At 51.7% G+C, this 14,836-nt stretch overlaps 1 protein-coding gene across 2 annotated transcripts in view; it reads left to right on the top strand.

The window, feature by feature from the left end:
• PRMT8 (protein arginine methyltransferase 8) overlaps positions 1–14,836 on the top strand; it is a 71,008-nt gene that overhangs the window by 33,318 nt on the left and 22,854 nt on the right. For both annotated transcript variants that reach the window (XM_061418216.1, XM_061418215.1), the window contains exons 3-6: positions 4,662–4,817; positions 7,356–7,419; positions 13,603–13,745; positions 14,336–14,423. In XM_061418216.1, coding sequence (XP_061274200.1) covers positions 4,662–4,817; positions 7,356–7,419; positions 13,603–13,745; positions 14,336–14,423 — 451 coding nt within the window. The remainder of the gene's footprint in view (positions 1–4,661; positions 4,818–7,355; positions 7,420–13,602; positions 13,746–14,335; positions 14,424–14,836) is intronic.

The following is a 14,836-nucleotide window of genomic DNA, read 5'->3' as shown; positions in this document are numbered from 1 at the left end:
GGTTCCCCCAGAGCTGACTCCACGCTTGGCCTTGGAAAGGCAGGAGACAGGGAGAGGAGGACCGTGAATCCTTTCCCACGGCCTCTGCGAGAAGAAAGGAGTGGGGAAGCGACAGATGTCCCTGTGTGCAGAGGGGAGGGGCCCGGCCCCACGACCTGGCCCCATGACCTCTGAGATCCCGCCTCAGCTGCCAGAAGAATCAAGCCCAGCCGGGCCGTGTTCCCAGCTCCGAGCCCAGCTCTGGGCGCCCCACCCGCTCCCAGCCAGCGCTCTTTTGACAGCCTTGCTGCAGGTTCTTTTTGAAACAGATTCCTCAGGGCTGCATTTCGCAGCCATTAGTCAATGTCCTGCCATGTGTTCAGTGGGCAGGAGACAAAGTCACCCACAGCTGGGGGTGGGAACTGCTGCCACCGAAGAGTGGCATGCTCCTGTCTGAGTGTCTGGAGATGTCTCTGGGCTGTTCTCTTTCAGGAGGGATTAAAGCAAGGGCGTGTAGGGAGGGGTGGGGAGGCAGGGAGATAGCCTTGCTATGTCACAACTTCTCTTCCCCCAGAACTAGTGCCTTTGGACTGAACTCCTGTGGTCTGGAGCCTTACGGAAGGGAAAAGGGGGCCAAAGAAATGACAAAAGATGATGAACTGAAGGGGACCCTGGGGAGATCCCTTTTAGCAATAGCAGGATCTGCAGAGACACTGGGCCGATCTAATTCCATTGGGAGAGGCAGTGAGGAGTTTGAACTATGAGTATGATTGGGAGATTTCTGAATCTTTGTCATATTTTTGCCTCCATTCCCTACTCACCCTCAACAATCTCCTCCCAGAGATGGAAAGGGTCCTCGTTTTCACAAAGACCCAGAGCTAAGCACTTTTGTAATACTTCCTTCACTTATTTGGTCATGACAACAACCCTATGAAATAGCTGCTCTCATTATCCCATTTTTCAAATGAGACTAAGACGCAGAAGGATAAGTGATGCTCTGGGCCTGCCGGAGAGCTCACTGGAGCTGTGACTTGCATGCAGGTGCCCTGGCCCCTTCCTTATACAGCACAGATTACACCCTGTGCCCCGTGCCTGGTTCTGGGGATGCCATCTTGCAGTCTTGTAGGCTCTCAGTTTTGAGGCCCTGTTTTTTTATTTTATGTCAAGTGATCTTGCAGTGTTTGGTTCCAGAGAGCTTCTGGAAGGAGAGGCACAAACTCACTTACAAAGTATTTAGACTGAGACCTGAATTCAGCCTAACCAAACCGTCACCTTATCCAGCTTCTAAGATAACCAAAGATATGAGCCTTGGGGCAGCACAGGAAGTAGTGGCTGGACTGAAAAGCAAGCACACATACTTTTAGCTCCTGTAGTTGAATTCCAAGGCCCTGATAGATGAATTAAATTCCCCCATCTGAACGAATCCTACTCAACTCCTAACCTGCTCAACCCCTGATTGGACTGAACCGACCAACTCACCATTTTAGCAGTCTAGAAAGAAAGGCCATTCCCACTTAGAGAAACAACTGACTTCAGCTACTATAGTTCCTTAGACACCAGCCGTGGCATAAAGGATAAGTGTCAAGACTTGAGAAGAAACAAGAGAATTTTGTTCATAGTCAAGAGAAAAATCAGTCAATAGAAACAGATCTACAGGCAGCCCTGGTGTTGGGCTGATTAGATAAAGATTTGTAAATAGCTATCAGTATAATAAAAATGATTTTTAAAAATTTCTAGGGAGAGCTAATGGATGTAATAGGTGAAACTGAAATCTTCCAACTGAAAAATACAGTATCTAAACCAAATATTTGCTGGATGGAATTAATAACAAATAGGATACATAGAAGAAAATATGTATGAATATGAGGACAGGAAAGAAAGAAATCATTGAAGAACAGAGAGAAAAAAATTGACAAGTGAAACAGAGCCTTGATGAACTGTAATACAGAATTAAGTGGTAAAACGTGAGTAATTGGAGTTCAAGAGGAGAAGAGAAAGAATGGGACAGAAAAAAAAAGTTTGAAAAAATATGGATGGATAAATGTCTAAAATTGATTTTAAAAAGGCCAGTAACCTTCTGGATTGATTTGCTCAAACAATGAAACCACATCAGAGACAGCCCCTGCAATCGTAGTCCTCACCTGACTATGAGGATCCATGGTCACTCTGGGTCCATGAGGATCCTCTGGGTCCACTCTGGATCCTCATGGTCCATGAGGATCCATGGACGCTGTTTTGGTGATTTAAGCCAGACTTCCGTTCACTAGACCTATAGCTTTTCTGCTGAAACAGAACAAGTGAGAATTTAGTATGCTTCTCAGGACTTATTTTCTAGAGGTATTCTAATTAACCGGTTGCCCCCTAGGATTTGGTGAGCCAAACTCTTACAAACACTGCTCTGGCTCTCCGGTCCTTCACAGTGGCCACACCCTCCTCATCTTTGGCGACTGGCCCCTGCTACCCCAGGATCCCAGCTGGATGCTGATCCCACGGTAACTTGGAGAGAAGGGCACACAGAGCTGGTCAAGGGTGCTGGGCTTCCCTCATGAACTTCTGCCTCACAGCGGTGGGTCTGTTCTCTGGCGTTGGTGTGTGGGTCTCACATGACAGGTGCATTTTAACTTTCCAATCTCCCCGACTCTTTTTGGATACCTTCCCTTTCTGCTTACCAGGGATGTGCTGGCATTTCCAATTCATTTAGTGTCAACTAGCTTTGACCATGTGTCCTTCGACCAGCCACAACCATTAGAGGTGCTCCAAGCCCCGGACGTAAAACACTGAAACCACAGTCTTTGCTCATGGACCCACGTCAATAGACGCTGCTCAATCCAACTTTGTGTTCCCTTCAAATTGTTCTCTCACTCTTCCTACACAACACCCCCCCAACTATCCCCCAGATTTCCATCTGTGTAAGTTAGAAGTATCGTGCAGTTATTTTGGTGGGTATCACACCTCCTCCTGCGTCACTCTTTGCCTTGCTATTTTGTTGTTGTTTACTCACTAAGTTGTGTCTGACCGTTTATGACCCCATGGATGGTAGCTTGCCAGACTCTTTGGTCCATGGGATTCTCCAGGCAAGAATACTGGACTGGGTTGCCATGCTCTCCTCCAGGGGATCTTTCTGACCCAGGGCTTAAACCCATGTCTCTTGCGTCTTCTGTATTGGTGGGGGTGGGGGTGGGGGTGGTTCTTTGTCTCTAGCGCCACCTGGGAAGCCCCATGCTGGTACAGTTGCTTGCAAAGTAACACAAATACTCCTCAGGGCCACCCTCACCAACCTTATCCCAGGTGGCACTAGGGGTAAAAGAACCCACCTGCCAACTCAGGAGACATAAGAAACACTAGTTCAACCCCCAGGTCGGGAAGATCCCCTGGAGGAGGAAATGGCAACCCACTCCAATATTCTTGCCTGGAGAATCCCATGGACAGAGGAGACTTGTGGGCTACAGTCCATGGGGTTGTAAAGAGTCCGACACGAATGAGGTGACTTAGCATAGCACAGCACGTACAGGTAAGACTCTTCAGGAAAACAAGCTTTCTTGGGCAGGGGTAGGAGGTGCTTTTGCTGGCAGATAAGACCGTGCAATTTAGGAACTTGAGGTCCCAGCTGCACCCGAATCTGCCCGTATGTTCCCATTCCAGTTCTCAGGACCTCGTTCTTTTCCAGTTGATGACTCAACTTTAACAGAGAGACCCTGCAAGGATGGGGGATTCAATCTGTGTTGTCATTCAGACAAGATTAGACTTTGGCTTTGCTTTTCAGAAATCTTTTTTTTTTTTTCTAATTTTATTTTATTTTTAAACTTTACATAATTGTATTAGTTGCAAGAAAACAAGGGTTTCACGCCTCGCTTTTATTCTTTTCTTTCTTTCTTTTTTTCTCCTAGAAGTCATAGAAGTTTTCAGGTGCTAAATGAGCTGGGAATTTAAGTCCCTGAGCTCATCATTGTCTTCCTTTAAGTTTTCTAGTACAATTAGCAATGACCAACCAACCAATCAATCCACCCCATTAAAATGCTCTAAGGTTGCAAATACTTGGCCACTCGGAGTCCTGTCTTTTGTAGGAACTTTATCACAGATATCTAAGGCTAAAATCTGAGTAACTCTTTTGCCATTTCACTAGAGCCCTCTTCACCAATGGCAACAGATTCATTAATGCCTTTAAATCTAATCAGATCAGAGAACCAATTCCAGAAAACTCAGAACCTATTCAGAGAACCCGTCCTTAAGCTCTGTTCCTTAGGAGCTATTCTTGGAACCTCAGGCAGTTGTGTAAGGTCATTGCCTCCATGTCTGATGGTGGAGTTGAAGTCCAGGGCACATAATCAGGAAAGGAGCAAGAATGACAGTTCTCTCACGGCAACAGAAAGTTCTGCTTCGGGTCTAACTTAAATCCCTCATGCTGTGCTCATACTGCCCCCTTTTTTTGGTTTTTGAGAAATCGGAGCCTTCCCAGGTCTGGATGGGAGTTTCTCCTTCGATGGTACAAGGTGACCTTCCCGGGGCAGACTTTTAGGGAACTGTGTGTCCTCTGTGGGGGGCCCTGGCCTAGCCATGCTCTTCCGTGGCTCGTCCTCATGACAGAGCTGAGGTCCCAGAAGAATTTGGCGGGACAGCCCTGGGTGCGTGGGTGTGTGGCCAGGTGCCCTAAACACATTGACTCTGCCTCTCCTTCCACACAGGAGATGCTGAAGGACGAGGTGCGGACGCTCACTTACCGGAACTCCATGTACCACAACAAACATGTGTTCAAGGACAAAGTGGTGCTGGACGTGGGGAGCGGCACTGGGATCCTCTCCATGTTTGCTGCCAAGGCCGGGGCCAAGAAGGTGTTCGGGGTGAGCATGGCCTCTGCGGGGACACTGGCCCTTCCCGGTCCTTCTGGTCCTTCCCAGTTCCCGTCCTTGCTGGGGTCACACACACCCTCCAGGAGGCAGTCAGGCATGGCTCTCGGGAGGCAGGCAAGCTCCTTAGCTCTCTGTCACCTGGGCATTGCTCCTGGCCTTGCCTTGGAGCTGCTGACATGTATAGAGGACTTGACTTTTCTGAAACCATTTTGGGCTCATCATTGCCTCGGAGTCCTTAGTCCTATGTGGGCTTGAGAGGCAGGGTGGCCACACCTGTGAGCTCTGGTTGGAATCTCCGCTCTTCCACTCCCAATAGGTATGACCTGGACTATTCACATCTCTTCTGTACCTCGGTTTCCCCACCTGTAAAGTGGGCATAACTACAGTACCTTGCCCACAGGGTGACTATGAGGAGGGGATGAGTTTAATACACAAATCAAGTGCTTAGCACAGTGCTTGGTGCAAGTCAAATGCCCAGTCTTTATTAGTAGAGTTGGGAGGGGGCCCTCAGCACTAACAAGACAGTCTCCTTCCTCTGTTCTTTAAAGGCAAGATGATAGATTTCATCCTGCTCTTCTGGCTCCTGCAGCCTCTCCAGCTAGAGGTGGTGATGGGGGACCCACTGGGAGAGCTCCTGCAATGCAGCTGGGCGCAGCCCCAGGACAGGGGCTGCAAGGGTCCAGAACTGGGGAGAAACTGAGAAAGCAGAGCTCTGAGCTGCTGGCTGACATAGTGGGTCTAGGGCTGGAAAACAGGAATTCATCATGATCAAAATACAAGGCACGCTGCAGTTAAACACACAGCGTGTGCACAGGACGGCCCAATGCAGAGGCCGGCGGGAAGCTTTCAGTGGGGCTTCATTAGCTGGATCATCCTGCAGCTTGTCTCAAGACCCGGCCCCCTGCCAGGCTCCTGGTTGACTAGAGCCCCCCAAATCCCTCTGCACCCCACAACCCCCTGCCTGAACAACATCCCCCTCCATGCCTTCCTTAATGGCTCAGATGGTAAAGAAACTGCCTGCAATTCAGGAGACAAGGGTTGGATCCCTGGGTTGGGAAGATACCCTGGAGAAGGAAATGGCAAACCACTCCAGTAGGCTTGCCTGGAGAATTCAATGGACAGAGGAGCCTGGTGGGCTACAGTCCATGGGGTTGCAAAGAGTCAGACACGACTGAGCAACTAACACTTTCACTTTACATGCCTGACTTGAAAGATACCCGGGTCCTGGTTGGAAGGGGTCTCAGGGTGGTCTCAAGGCCCCTCTGGTGTAGCCTTGACCAGCAGAACCATGATGTACTTGCCGAGGTCCATGTAGAGGGTGCAGAGTCAGCCCGGCTGCACACAGTCAAGTCCTGCTGTCTCCACGGCACTGCCTCTCCCCACCTTCCAACCTTCCTTCCTTCATGAAGCCTCTTCCTCAAGATGGGGGCTTCTGGTCAAGGGACTGATTCCCTTCCAAGGTGCTCACAGAGCCTCAGGGCTTGATGTACATCCCCTGTGACTCCCTCCGTCCTCCCTTCAGGGGCTCTCTGAGGTCCCAGCTCAGCTCCAGAGTCAGACAGGAGCCCAGGGCAGAGCCAAGCAAGGCAGGGCAGCCATCATTCGCTTCCAAGTCAGGGGGCTTCAGCTGCAGGTTTGACAGCTGCCCCTCTGATTCCAGCACCTGGGAAACAGGTTTTCTACGGCTAGACTGGGACTTAGTCTCCTGCTGTTCCCACAAGGTCAACGAATTTCTCAAGTATCTTAGCCCTTTGCTTAGGAGAGGCTTCCCCGGTGACTCAGACAGTAAAGAACCCGCCTGCAATGCAGGAGACCAGAATTTGATCCCCAGGTCAGGAAGATCCCCTGGAGGAGGAAATGGTAACCCACTCCAGTATCCTTGCCTAGGAAAATCCATGGACAGAGGAGCCTGGCAGGCTACAGTCCGTGGGGTCACAAAGAGTTAGATGCAACTGAGCAACTAACACTCTTACACTTTGCTTAGGAGATTTGGAGAGCCTGGCAAGACTAAGGCTTGCAAGAGTAAGAAGAATCAATTCTTTCAAAGGTGGAGATTGCAGAAGGAGTTAGAGTTAACACAGGTCTGCCCATGGGGCGGGGAAGGGTCTCAAGATGTCCTGAGTCCCTGACCTGCCCTTTTCCGATGGTCCCGGGAGGGCCAAGGAAGGAGAATGACAGCAGGGAGGCTCATCGTCGCTCTGGCTTCCCACCTCATCTGCCTTCCCACCTCCTCAACCCCACCACCCCAAAGACAGTGGCCATGCCAGGGGAGTGAGGCCTGGTCACTTCTACCAACTCAGAGGCCAAGCCTTCCACTGCGGGGCAAAAGCAGCCAGTTTAGTGGGAGAGCCACTGCCCTGTGCTTCGGAAGGGTTGCGGGTTAGGCTTCCATCTGCCACGAAGTAGCTGTGTGGCCTTGGGCAGGTCATCACATCCCCAGGCCTCAGCACCCCTGTCTGTTCTACTGGCCCTAAATTGCATGCTGTGATTCTTCTAATGCCTGGCCCCTTTGCTCTGTATCCCCTCCAGATTGAATGCTCCAGTATTTCTGACTACTCAGAGAAGATCATTAAGGCCAACCACTTGGACAACAGTAAGACTCACCTCCGCCTGCTTTTCCGTGGAGGGAGGGGGCAAGGGGTTTGTACTTCCTTGTTCGGGTGGCAGAGACTGATGTAAGACCACTTGGCCTTGAAAAGGTGGATGCCAGCCACTGCCTTATTAGCAGGACTGTGCCCACAGGGCTCAGAGTTTCCCAGTCCCTGCCAGGCCACCAAGGGCATGTCTGTCCCAGCTCAGCCTGCGCTGAGCCCAGCCTGAGGCTAAAGCCTTCATTTCCAAGCCCTCTGCTTGGCCCTAGCTGTCCCTCCTCCTCCCGTTCCCTCTCAATGCCCCCAGCCCTATGTCCACTGAGCAACATCCCAGCAGACCCCACGCTCTGTATTTGGAGAAACTTGTCTTCTCATGCCCACAGGCCCCGCTGCTGATGAACTATCTTGGCAAGTAGCTTGCCCCTGGGAGTGGGACCTTCTTACAGCTAGAGGCTGAGCACAAGAGGAGCTGTGTTTCCTTCCCTTCCTCTCCTCACTCCTTTCCCAGGCGTTTGTGATCTCCTTGGCCCCTCCCTCTGGGACTCATCTTGAACATGCTCACCCTCATGAGGGCCCCTAATCAGGAATAACTCCTGTATCTCCCATCACTCAGTATTCTTGCCTGGAGAATCTCCGTGAACAAAGGAGCCTGGTGGGCTACAGTCCATGAAGTCGCAAAGAGTCAGACACGACTGGAGCGACTTAGTGCGCGTGCACACACTGGGTCAGTTTCCTGTGTGTGGTCACCACCTCCTGCTCTCCCACCTGCCATGCAGTGCTGGGTTCCCACCCCTGGCTGGAAGGCCCCCGAATGGGCCCCGATCTCTGGGCTTAGGCTTGGGTGGGCGGAGCTTGGCTGCCTCTGCTGACCGTGCCCTTCCAAGGGTGACCCCTTGCTCATCACGTGGCCTCAGACCCTATCTGGCCTGTCTTCTGCTGGTGGCATCTTCTCAGCCCACCTCGTGGCTCCAGGAGAGAATCATTCCCTGCTCTGTATTTCGATGGCTCACATTTGATTCTGTGCTACGGAGGCAGAGACCCGGGAGGGACAAACAGTTGTCCCCAGGTGGATGGCCACCCCCATGGCCCATGCTTGTCCTCTTCACACAGGCCCGGGGGGGAGGTCTTTTCAAGGCAAAGCATGCTCTGCCTTGGCATGTATACTAGAAAGAGGACAGCTTGGCTTCCATGGAAATGCTTCTGAAACGTGGCAACAGCCAATTGTGTGGGTCTCGGAAGCGTAGGTGTAGAGACATAAATAACAACCCAGGACATAAAATACCTGCTACCCAGAATCAATCAATCTCCCTCCCTCTCCACCTCCGTACGGCTCCCCGGATGGGTTTGTTCCCAGGCAGACGCGCACCTCCACACGGCCACCTGCAGGCGTGAGCGTGGACTTCACGTGGTTCCTGCCACCCTCGTGGCCCACACACGTGCTCAGATCAGGGTGTCATCTTGGACATCAGGGCTGACAGCCGCCAATTCCTCTCTTTGCCTGCCCAGGAGACCCATAGTTCTAGAAGACAAATGCTAATCCATTGACTTTTCAGAAAACTAAAGGGAATAGTTGGGCCTTTCTTTCTCTTCTTCTGCCCTGGAGCATCCGTGAAGGTCACGGATGCAGAAGCCTGAGCAGAGTGTGAGGCACAGAGAGGCAGCAGGAAGGGCTTCATCAGGTGGCTCTCCTTCTGAGCCCTGGCTCCTGGTGCAGGAGACGCCGCCACACTCAACTCACAGGATTATGGAGGGATTAGAGAGAATACACGCAAAGGGCCTGTACAGCAAGCCTTAACTGTAGATCTTTCTGGCTTTACGTTCTGCACTTTGCTCATTCCTGGTCACGCATCCCAAGCCTTTTGTAGACGATGCTTGAATTCTCTGCCCTGTAGCATCCCTCCGTGCTTGTGGCCATCCAGTCCTGGGATGATTCCCCTGATGAGGGTCCCACCAGCAGCCACCTGGGGCTGTGATGGTTTGAAGAACTTCCTTCCGCTGGAGTCTGCCTCTCTGCAGCCTGACCACAATGCTCTGGGTCATCACTTTGGGACCGCACAGAGTAAGGGGGCTCCCCTTCACCTGGCAGCCCTACTCCCACAGATGCAGGGACACACGTTCCTTCACCCGTGGCTTTGGTTTCAGCCCCGTTCTCCTCTGGCCATGCGCCAGCATCCCTCTCACCCTGGCAGAGGACGCTCTGGCTCCCTTAGCAGCTGTGCTGACCTCAGGCCACACTGGCGCTCAGCTGGCATCAGCCATGATCTGCAATCTACCCACATGTGGCTGCCTAGCAGCAACTCCTCACCTCTGTCCAGTCTGTGGATACTTTGAATCCAAACTGAGAATCCCACCTTATCTACATATCAAGTCTCATGTTGTTAGGTTTGGCTCTTCCTTACAATCTACTGGGCTTCCCTCGTGGCTCAGCTGGTAAAGAATCTGCCTGCAATGCAGGTACCTGGGTTCAGTCCCTGGGTTGGGAAGATCTTTTGGAGAAGGGAAAGGCTACCCACTCCAGTGTTCTGGCCTGGAGAATTCCATGGACTGTACAGGCCATGAGGTCACAAAGAGTCAGACACAACTGAGCGACTTTCACTTTGGCACTTTCACTATAATCTACTCGGAGTCCCCAGGCAGAGACTGGGGCTTCCCTGGTGGCTCAGTAGTAAAGAACATGCTTGCCAATGCAGGAGACACAAGAGGTGTGGGTTCAGTCCCTGGGTAGGGAAGATCCCTTGGGGGAGGAAATGGCAACCCACTCCAGTATTCTTGCCTGGGAAATCCCATGGACAGGGTAGCTTGACAAGCTACAGTCCATGGGGTTGCAAAGAGTCCAACAGGACTGAGCACGCACCGAGGAGTCCCCAGAGCCTTGCTATTTGGGGATCACTGTTCCCTGTGAGGCGCCGTCTACATAGGGAGGAGCTGGGGTGGAGGCAGGTCTAATCCAGTTCAGCTCTGAGCCAGCACCTTTGAATACAGTCAGGGAACAGCTGTGAATTTGCACAATAATTGGTCAGCTTCCACTCCAGAGAGGCTGTGGAGAAGGTGCCTTGCCAGATCCTCACGTGGGGCCTGGCATGGTGCTTGAGAACTCCGGCAGGTTCACACTCAGTTCCAAAAGATCAGCTTGTGATCTTGGGCACCTGACCTTCTGTGCCTCCGTTTCCTGCTCTGGGAAATGGGAATGACAATGGAACAGACCACAGAGGGTTTCACAGAGCTACCATACTTTCAGTGAATTTGCAGAATGGATGCAGGGCATGAGGTGGCTTGAAATTGGCCTCAGTGGGAGTATTTATGTGGAGAAACAGGCAGATGCTGCAAGTCAGGGTATCCTTCCTGGAGAAGCCCCTGTTAAGTGTCTCCCAGCACAGCTCTCTGTAAAGCACAACAGTGTACCTGGGCCGTTAGCAGCCAATACATGTTAGCTATTGTTATGATTATTTCATTCATTAACTTGACTAATAGGCTGGTCCAAAGAAGGGATGAGTTTAATCAGATATAATCGCTGTTAATGAACCTGTAGTGGCTCTTGGCAATGGCTGCTTCCCTCAGAGGCAGCCCATGAATAATCCCAGGACTGGGTTCGTGCACCCACCCCTGGGGGAGGGATGTCACCCACAGTCCGGGCCCCAGGCCAGATGCAGGGGAGCTGGGGAGAAGAGCACAGATGAGGTCTGTGCTCTCATGATGCTTACAGTCTCAGGGAGGGCACAGACTCAAAAGCAAGTGGACACACAGCATCCCAATAGAATCGCAAATGGTGACTGTGCTCTGGAGGACAGGATGGAGCAGTTGAGAAAGCTGGGGTCCGCTTTGGATGGGGTGGCCGCCCAGGCGTGTCTGACTCTGCTCATACTGTGGACAAGCGCTTCGCTCCCAGCCCTGCTGCCCGTGACATCACGGCTGAGCCAGAGCAGGGCAAGGGTGGGCGTGTCTACACCACAGGCAGTGGTGGGTAATCAGGTCGTGATCCTGTCCGTGCGCAGATGCAGGACGGGGGTCTCAAGTGGCTTTTACCAGGTTGAACAGCAGGCCTGGACTTTTCTTCAACTTTTGATTTGTATTAGTGTGTTTGTGCTCAGTTGTGTCTGACTCTTTGCGACCCCGTGGACTGTAGCTCGCCAGGCTCCTCAGTCCGTGAATTCTCCAGGCAAGAATACTGGAGTGGGTTGCCATTTCCTTCTCCAGGGGATCTTCCTAGCTCAGGGATCGAACCCATGACTTCTGCATTGGCAGGCAGATTCTTTATGACTCTGCCATCTGGGAAGCCTTATTTTATATTGAGAGTGAAAGTGTTCGTCGCTCAGTTGTGTCTGACTCTGCAACCCCATGGACTGTAGCCCACCAGGCTCCTCTGTCCATGGGATTCTCCAGGCACGAATACTGGAGTGGATTGCCATTTCCTTCTCCAGGGGATTTTCCCAACCCAGGCATCGAACCTGGGTCTCCCGCATTTCAGGCACGTTTTTAACCAACTGAGCCACCAGGGAATCAAATTGACAATGTTGTGATAGTTTCAGCAGAGCGACTCAGCTGTACATATATGTTCTCCCCCAAACTCCCCTCCCATCCAGGCTCAGGCCTAGATTCTGGCACCCTCTTTTGATATTCTGGGGGAATTCCTGGTGGCAGAGGGGTAAAGAATCTGCCTGCCAATGCAGAAGATGCAGGTTCGATCCCTGAGCCAAGAAGATGCCCTCAAGAAGGAAATGGCAACCTGCTCCAGTATTCTTGCCTGGGGAATCCCAGGGACAGATTAGCCTGGTGGGCCACAGTCCAGGGGATTGCAGAGTCTGAACACGACTGAACACACACAGGTCACTGTTTAGTTTCCCCAGAAAAGCTCAGGCACCGGGTGGTCTTTCAGAGGATGGTGAAGGATGAGTTTCCTTCTAGAGGAAAGTTCTGATGGAACCAGCCCACTGTCCATTGCACAGCAGCACCTAGGAGAGCTTTTGCTGGGATCTTTACAGCAATGAATGCAAAACAAGCCGCCAAATGAGGTGTACATCTGTCTTGAATGATCAAAAACTCAACTGAGAAGTTTCTTCTGCCGTAGAGGGAGGGGCAGGTCTGGGAAGGGACTCAGGGGCAGAGGATGTTTACAGCAGGGGCTTTGCCTAAATTCTATCCACCTTACATCTCAGTCATCCGGTCACCAAGGAAACAATGTCAGTGTTTGCCTTCTCTAGAGCCCCGATTGCGAGCTTCCCCTTCACCTGTCATTTCATTTCATCAGTACAGCCTCTCGCCAAGTAGATGTCACTTCTCCTGATTGTTCTCTGGATAACTGGAGTTTAGTCAAGTAACTTGCGGAAAGTCGTACAGCTAATCATGAGAAGACCCAGCACTTTAAGCCAGTTTTCTTGAGTGCAAAGCCCATTCTTTCTTATCAAAACACCAAGTCCTCTCCTCTCCAACACTAGCTAGGCATCCTTGGGGTTGAGCCTGGGCTGTGAACAGATGCAGTGGCGGCAGTCTCTCAGCCCCCTGTGGGTTTGAGTTGTCATGGTAGCCTGACGTGGGGTGGGGGCCCTGGTAAGGGTATGGGCTCTGTTTCCATGGTGATCATTGAACCCCTCTAAGCCTCACTTTCCTTAAAAATGAGAATAAGAATGCTGTGTCTGCTTCAAGGGCTTGTTGGGACATAGTGTCCATCCTGGGCTTAGCACAGCATGGGCCCTTAGTCGTCGTTCAGTTGCTCAGTTGTGTCTTTATGACCCCATGGACTGCTGCATGCCACGCTTCCCTGTCCTTCACCATCTCCAGGAGCTTGATGAAACCCATGTCCATTGAGTCAGTGATGCCATCCAACCATCTCAACCTCTGTTGCCCCCTCCTCCTCCTTCCCTCAATCTTTCCCAGTACTGGGGTCTTTTCCAATGAGTTGCCTCTTCATATCAGGTGGCCAAAGTATTGAAGCTTCAGCTTCAGCATCAGTCCTTCCAATGACTTTTCAGGGTTGATTTCCTTTAGGATGGACTGGTTTGATCTTAACTGCCCGACACACTTCAGGAGGAATCACACAAGGAGTCTTCAGTCCTTAGTATAAACTGGCATGGTGAAGGGAGAGAAGAATCAGAACCGCGATGACCCCTGTAGATTGATCACGTCCTGATGTGGGGTGCTTCCCAGCCTGGGTCCCTGCAAAGTGCGGCCGTGGGGTTCTTATTTTGCAGTCATCACCATATTCAAGGGGAAGGTGGAGGAGGTGGAGCTGCCCGTGGAGAAGGTGGACATTATCATAAGCGAGTGGATGGGCTACTGCCTGTTCTACGAGTCGATGCTCGCCACCGTCATCTTCGCCAGGGACAAGTGGCTGGTGAGCCTGCTGCATGCCGTCCTCTGGTTGCCCCGTCGGCTGCCTGGCTGTTCAGCCCCCGCCTGTAGCCGAGGGAGACTGCGAGGACTTCAGAGAGGACCTGGGCTACAGGGTCACCGCTCCCAAACCCCTCTCTTTAAACTAGATCTGCTTCTTGGGGACAGAATGAGCATTCGTAGGTCTAACCTTGGCCTCTTTTGCTATAATAGAGACCCACTGTTTGCTGTCCAAAGTCTATGCTGGTCAACAAGTACTAAGGGTTTGCACGGCTGTCAGTAAGCCAGTGTGCTTTTGACCTTAGCTTCTCCAGAATGAGAAGTCAAAACATCTTCCACCGCCCTCACTGGACACATCTCTGCCCATCCACATTTATCCTATGGACCCCACTTCGGCCCCTTGGGTTTTTCCTGGTACCAAAATCGACACTGAGCCTCCCCACCCAGCCCTCCCCCCGGCCGAGGTGACAGTCTGCTGCATGAGGAATGCTGGCGAGGGGGTGCCTGTCTGGTGACTCTATGTGCAGTTCAAAAATGTATGTCTTTGTCAGGTGAATAGATTACGAGACCCATTTCCCCACAATTCATCAACAGAAACCTGGAGGGCTTATGTTTCCAGACCGGGCGGCTTTGTACGTGGTAGCAATTGAGGACAGACAGTACAAGGACTTCAAAATCCACTGTAAGTCACCCTTTCATTCTCTGCTGGGCTTTTAGGGGGGCTTTGCGGCGGCGGGAAGCACTTCAGAGGGCTGGGCGTGAGTGGTCAGTCTCGCGGACACAGCTGCTGTGCCTCTGAGGAGTTTATACCTGTGACCTTTTCTGGATTCTTCTCTCTGGATGTTTTCCTCTGGTCCCAAGGGTGGGGTTTCTACAGAGAGGAAATAAGAATGTGGCTGGTGGGAGGTAAAGTGGGGAGAGAATGAATGCAGTGTGGATGGAAAGTGAATGAAGCAGCAGAAGCTGAGGTTTTTTTGCAGAGCCGGCAGGTGGCTGAAAGCTACTAAAGGTCATTTCTCCCTAACATCCACATAAGGACAGGGAGGGTCTCCAGCCAGGCCAGTTGTTTGAACTCTGCCTTTGTATGCCTGAAAT

The sequence above is a fragment of the Bos javanicus genome, chromosome 5, assembly GCF_032452875.1.
Source record: "Bos javanicus breed banteng chromosome 5, ARS-OSU_banteng_1.0, whole genome shotgun sequence".
NCBI lineage: Eukaryota > Metazoa > Chordata > Mammalia > Artiodactyla > Bovidae > Bos > Bos javanicus.
This window is presented reverse-complemented; position numbering and strand designations above follow the sequence as displayed.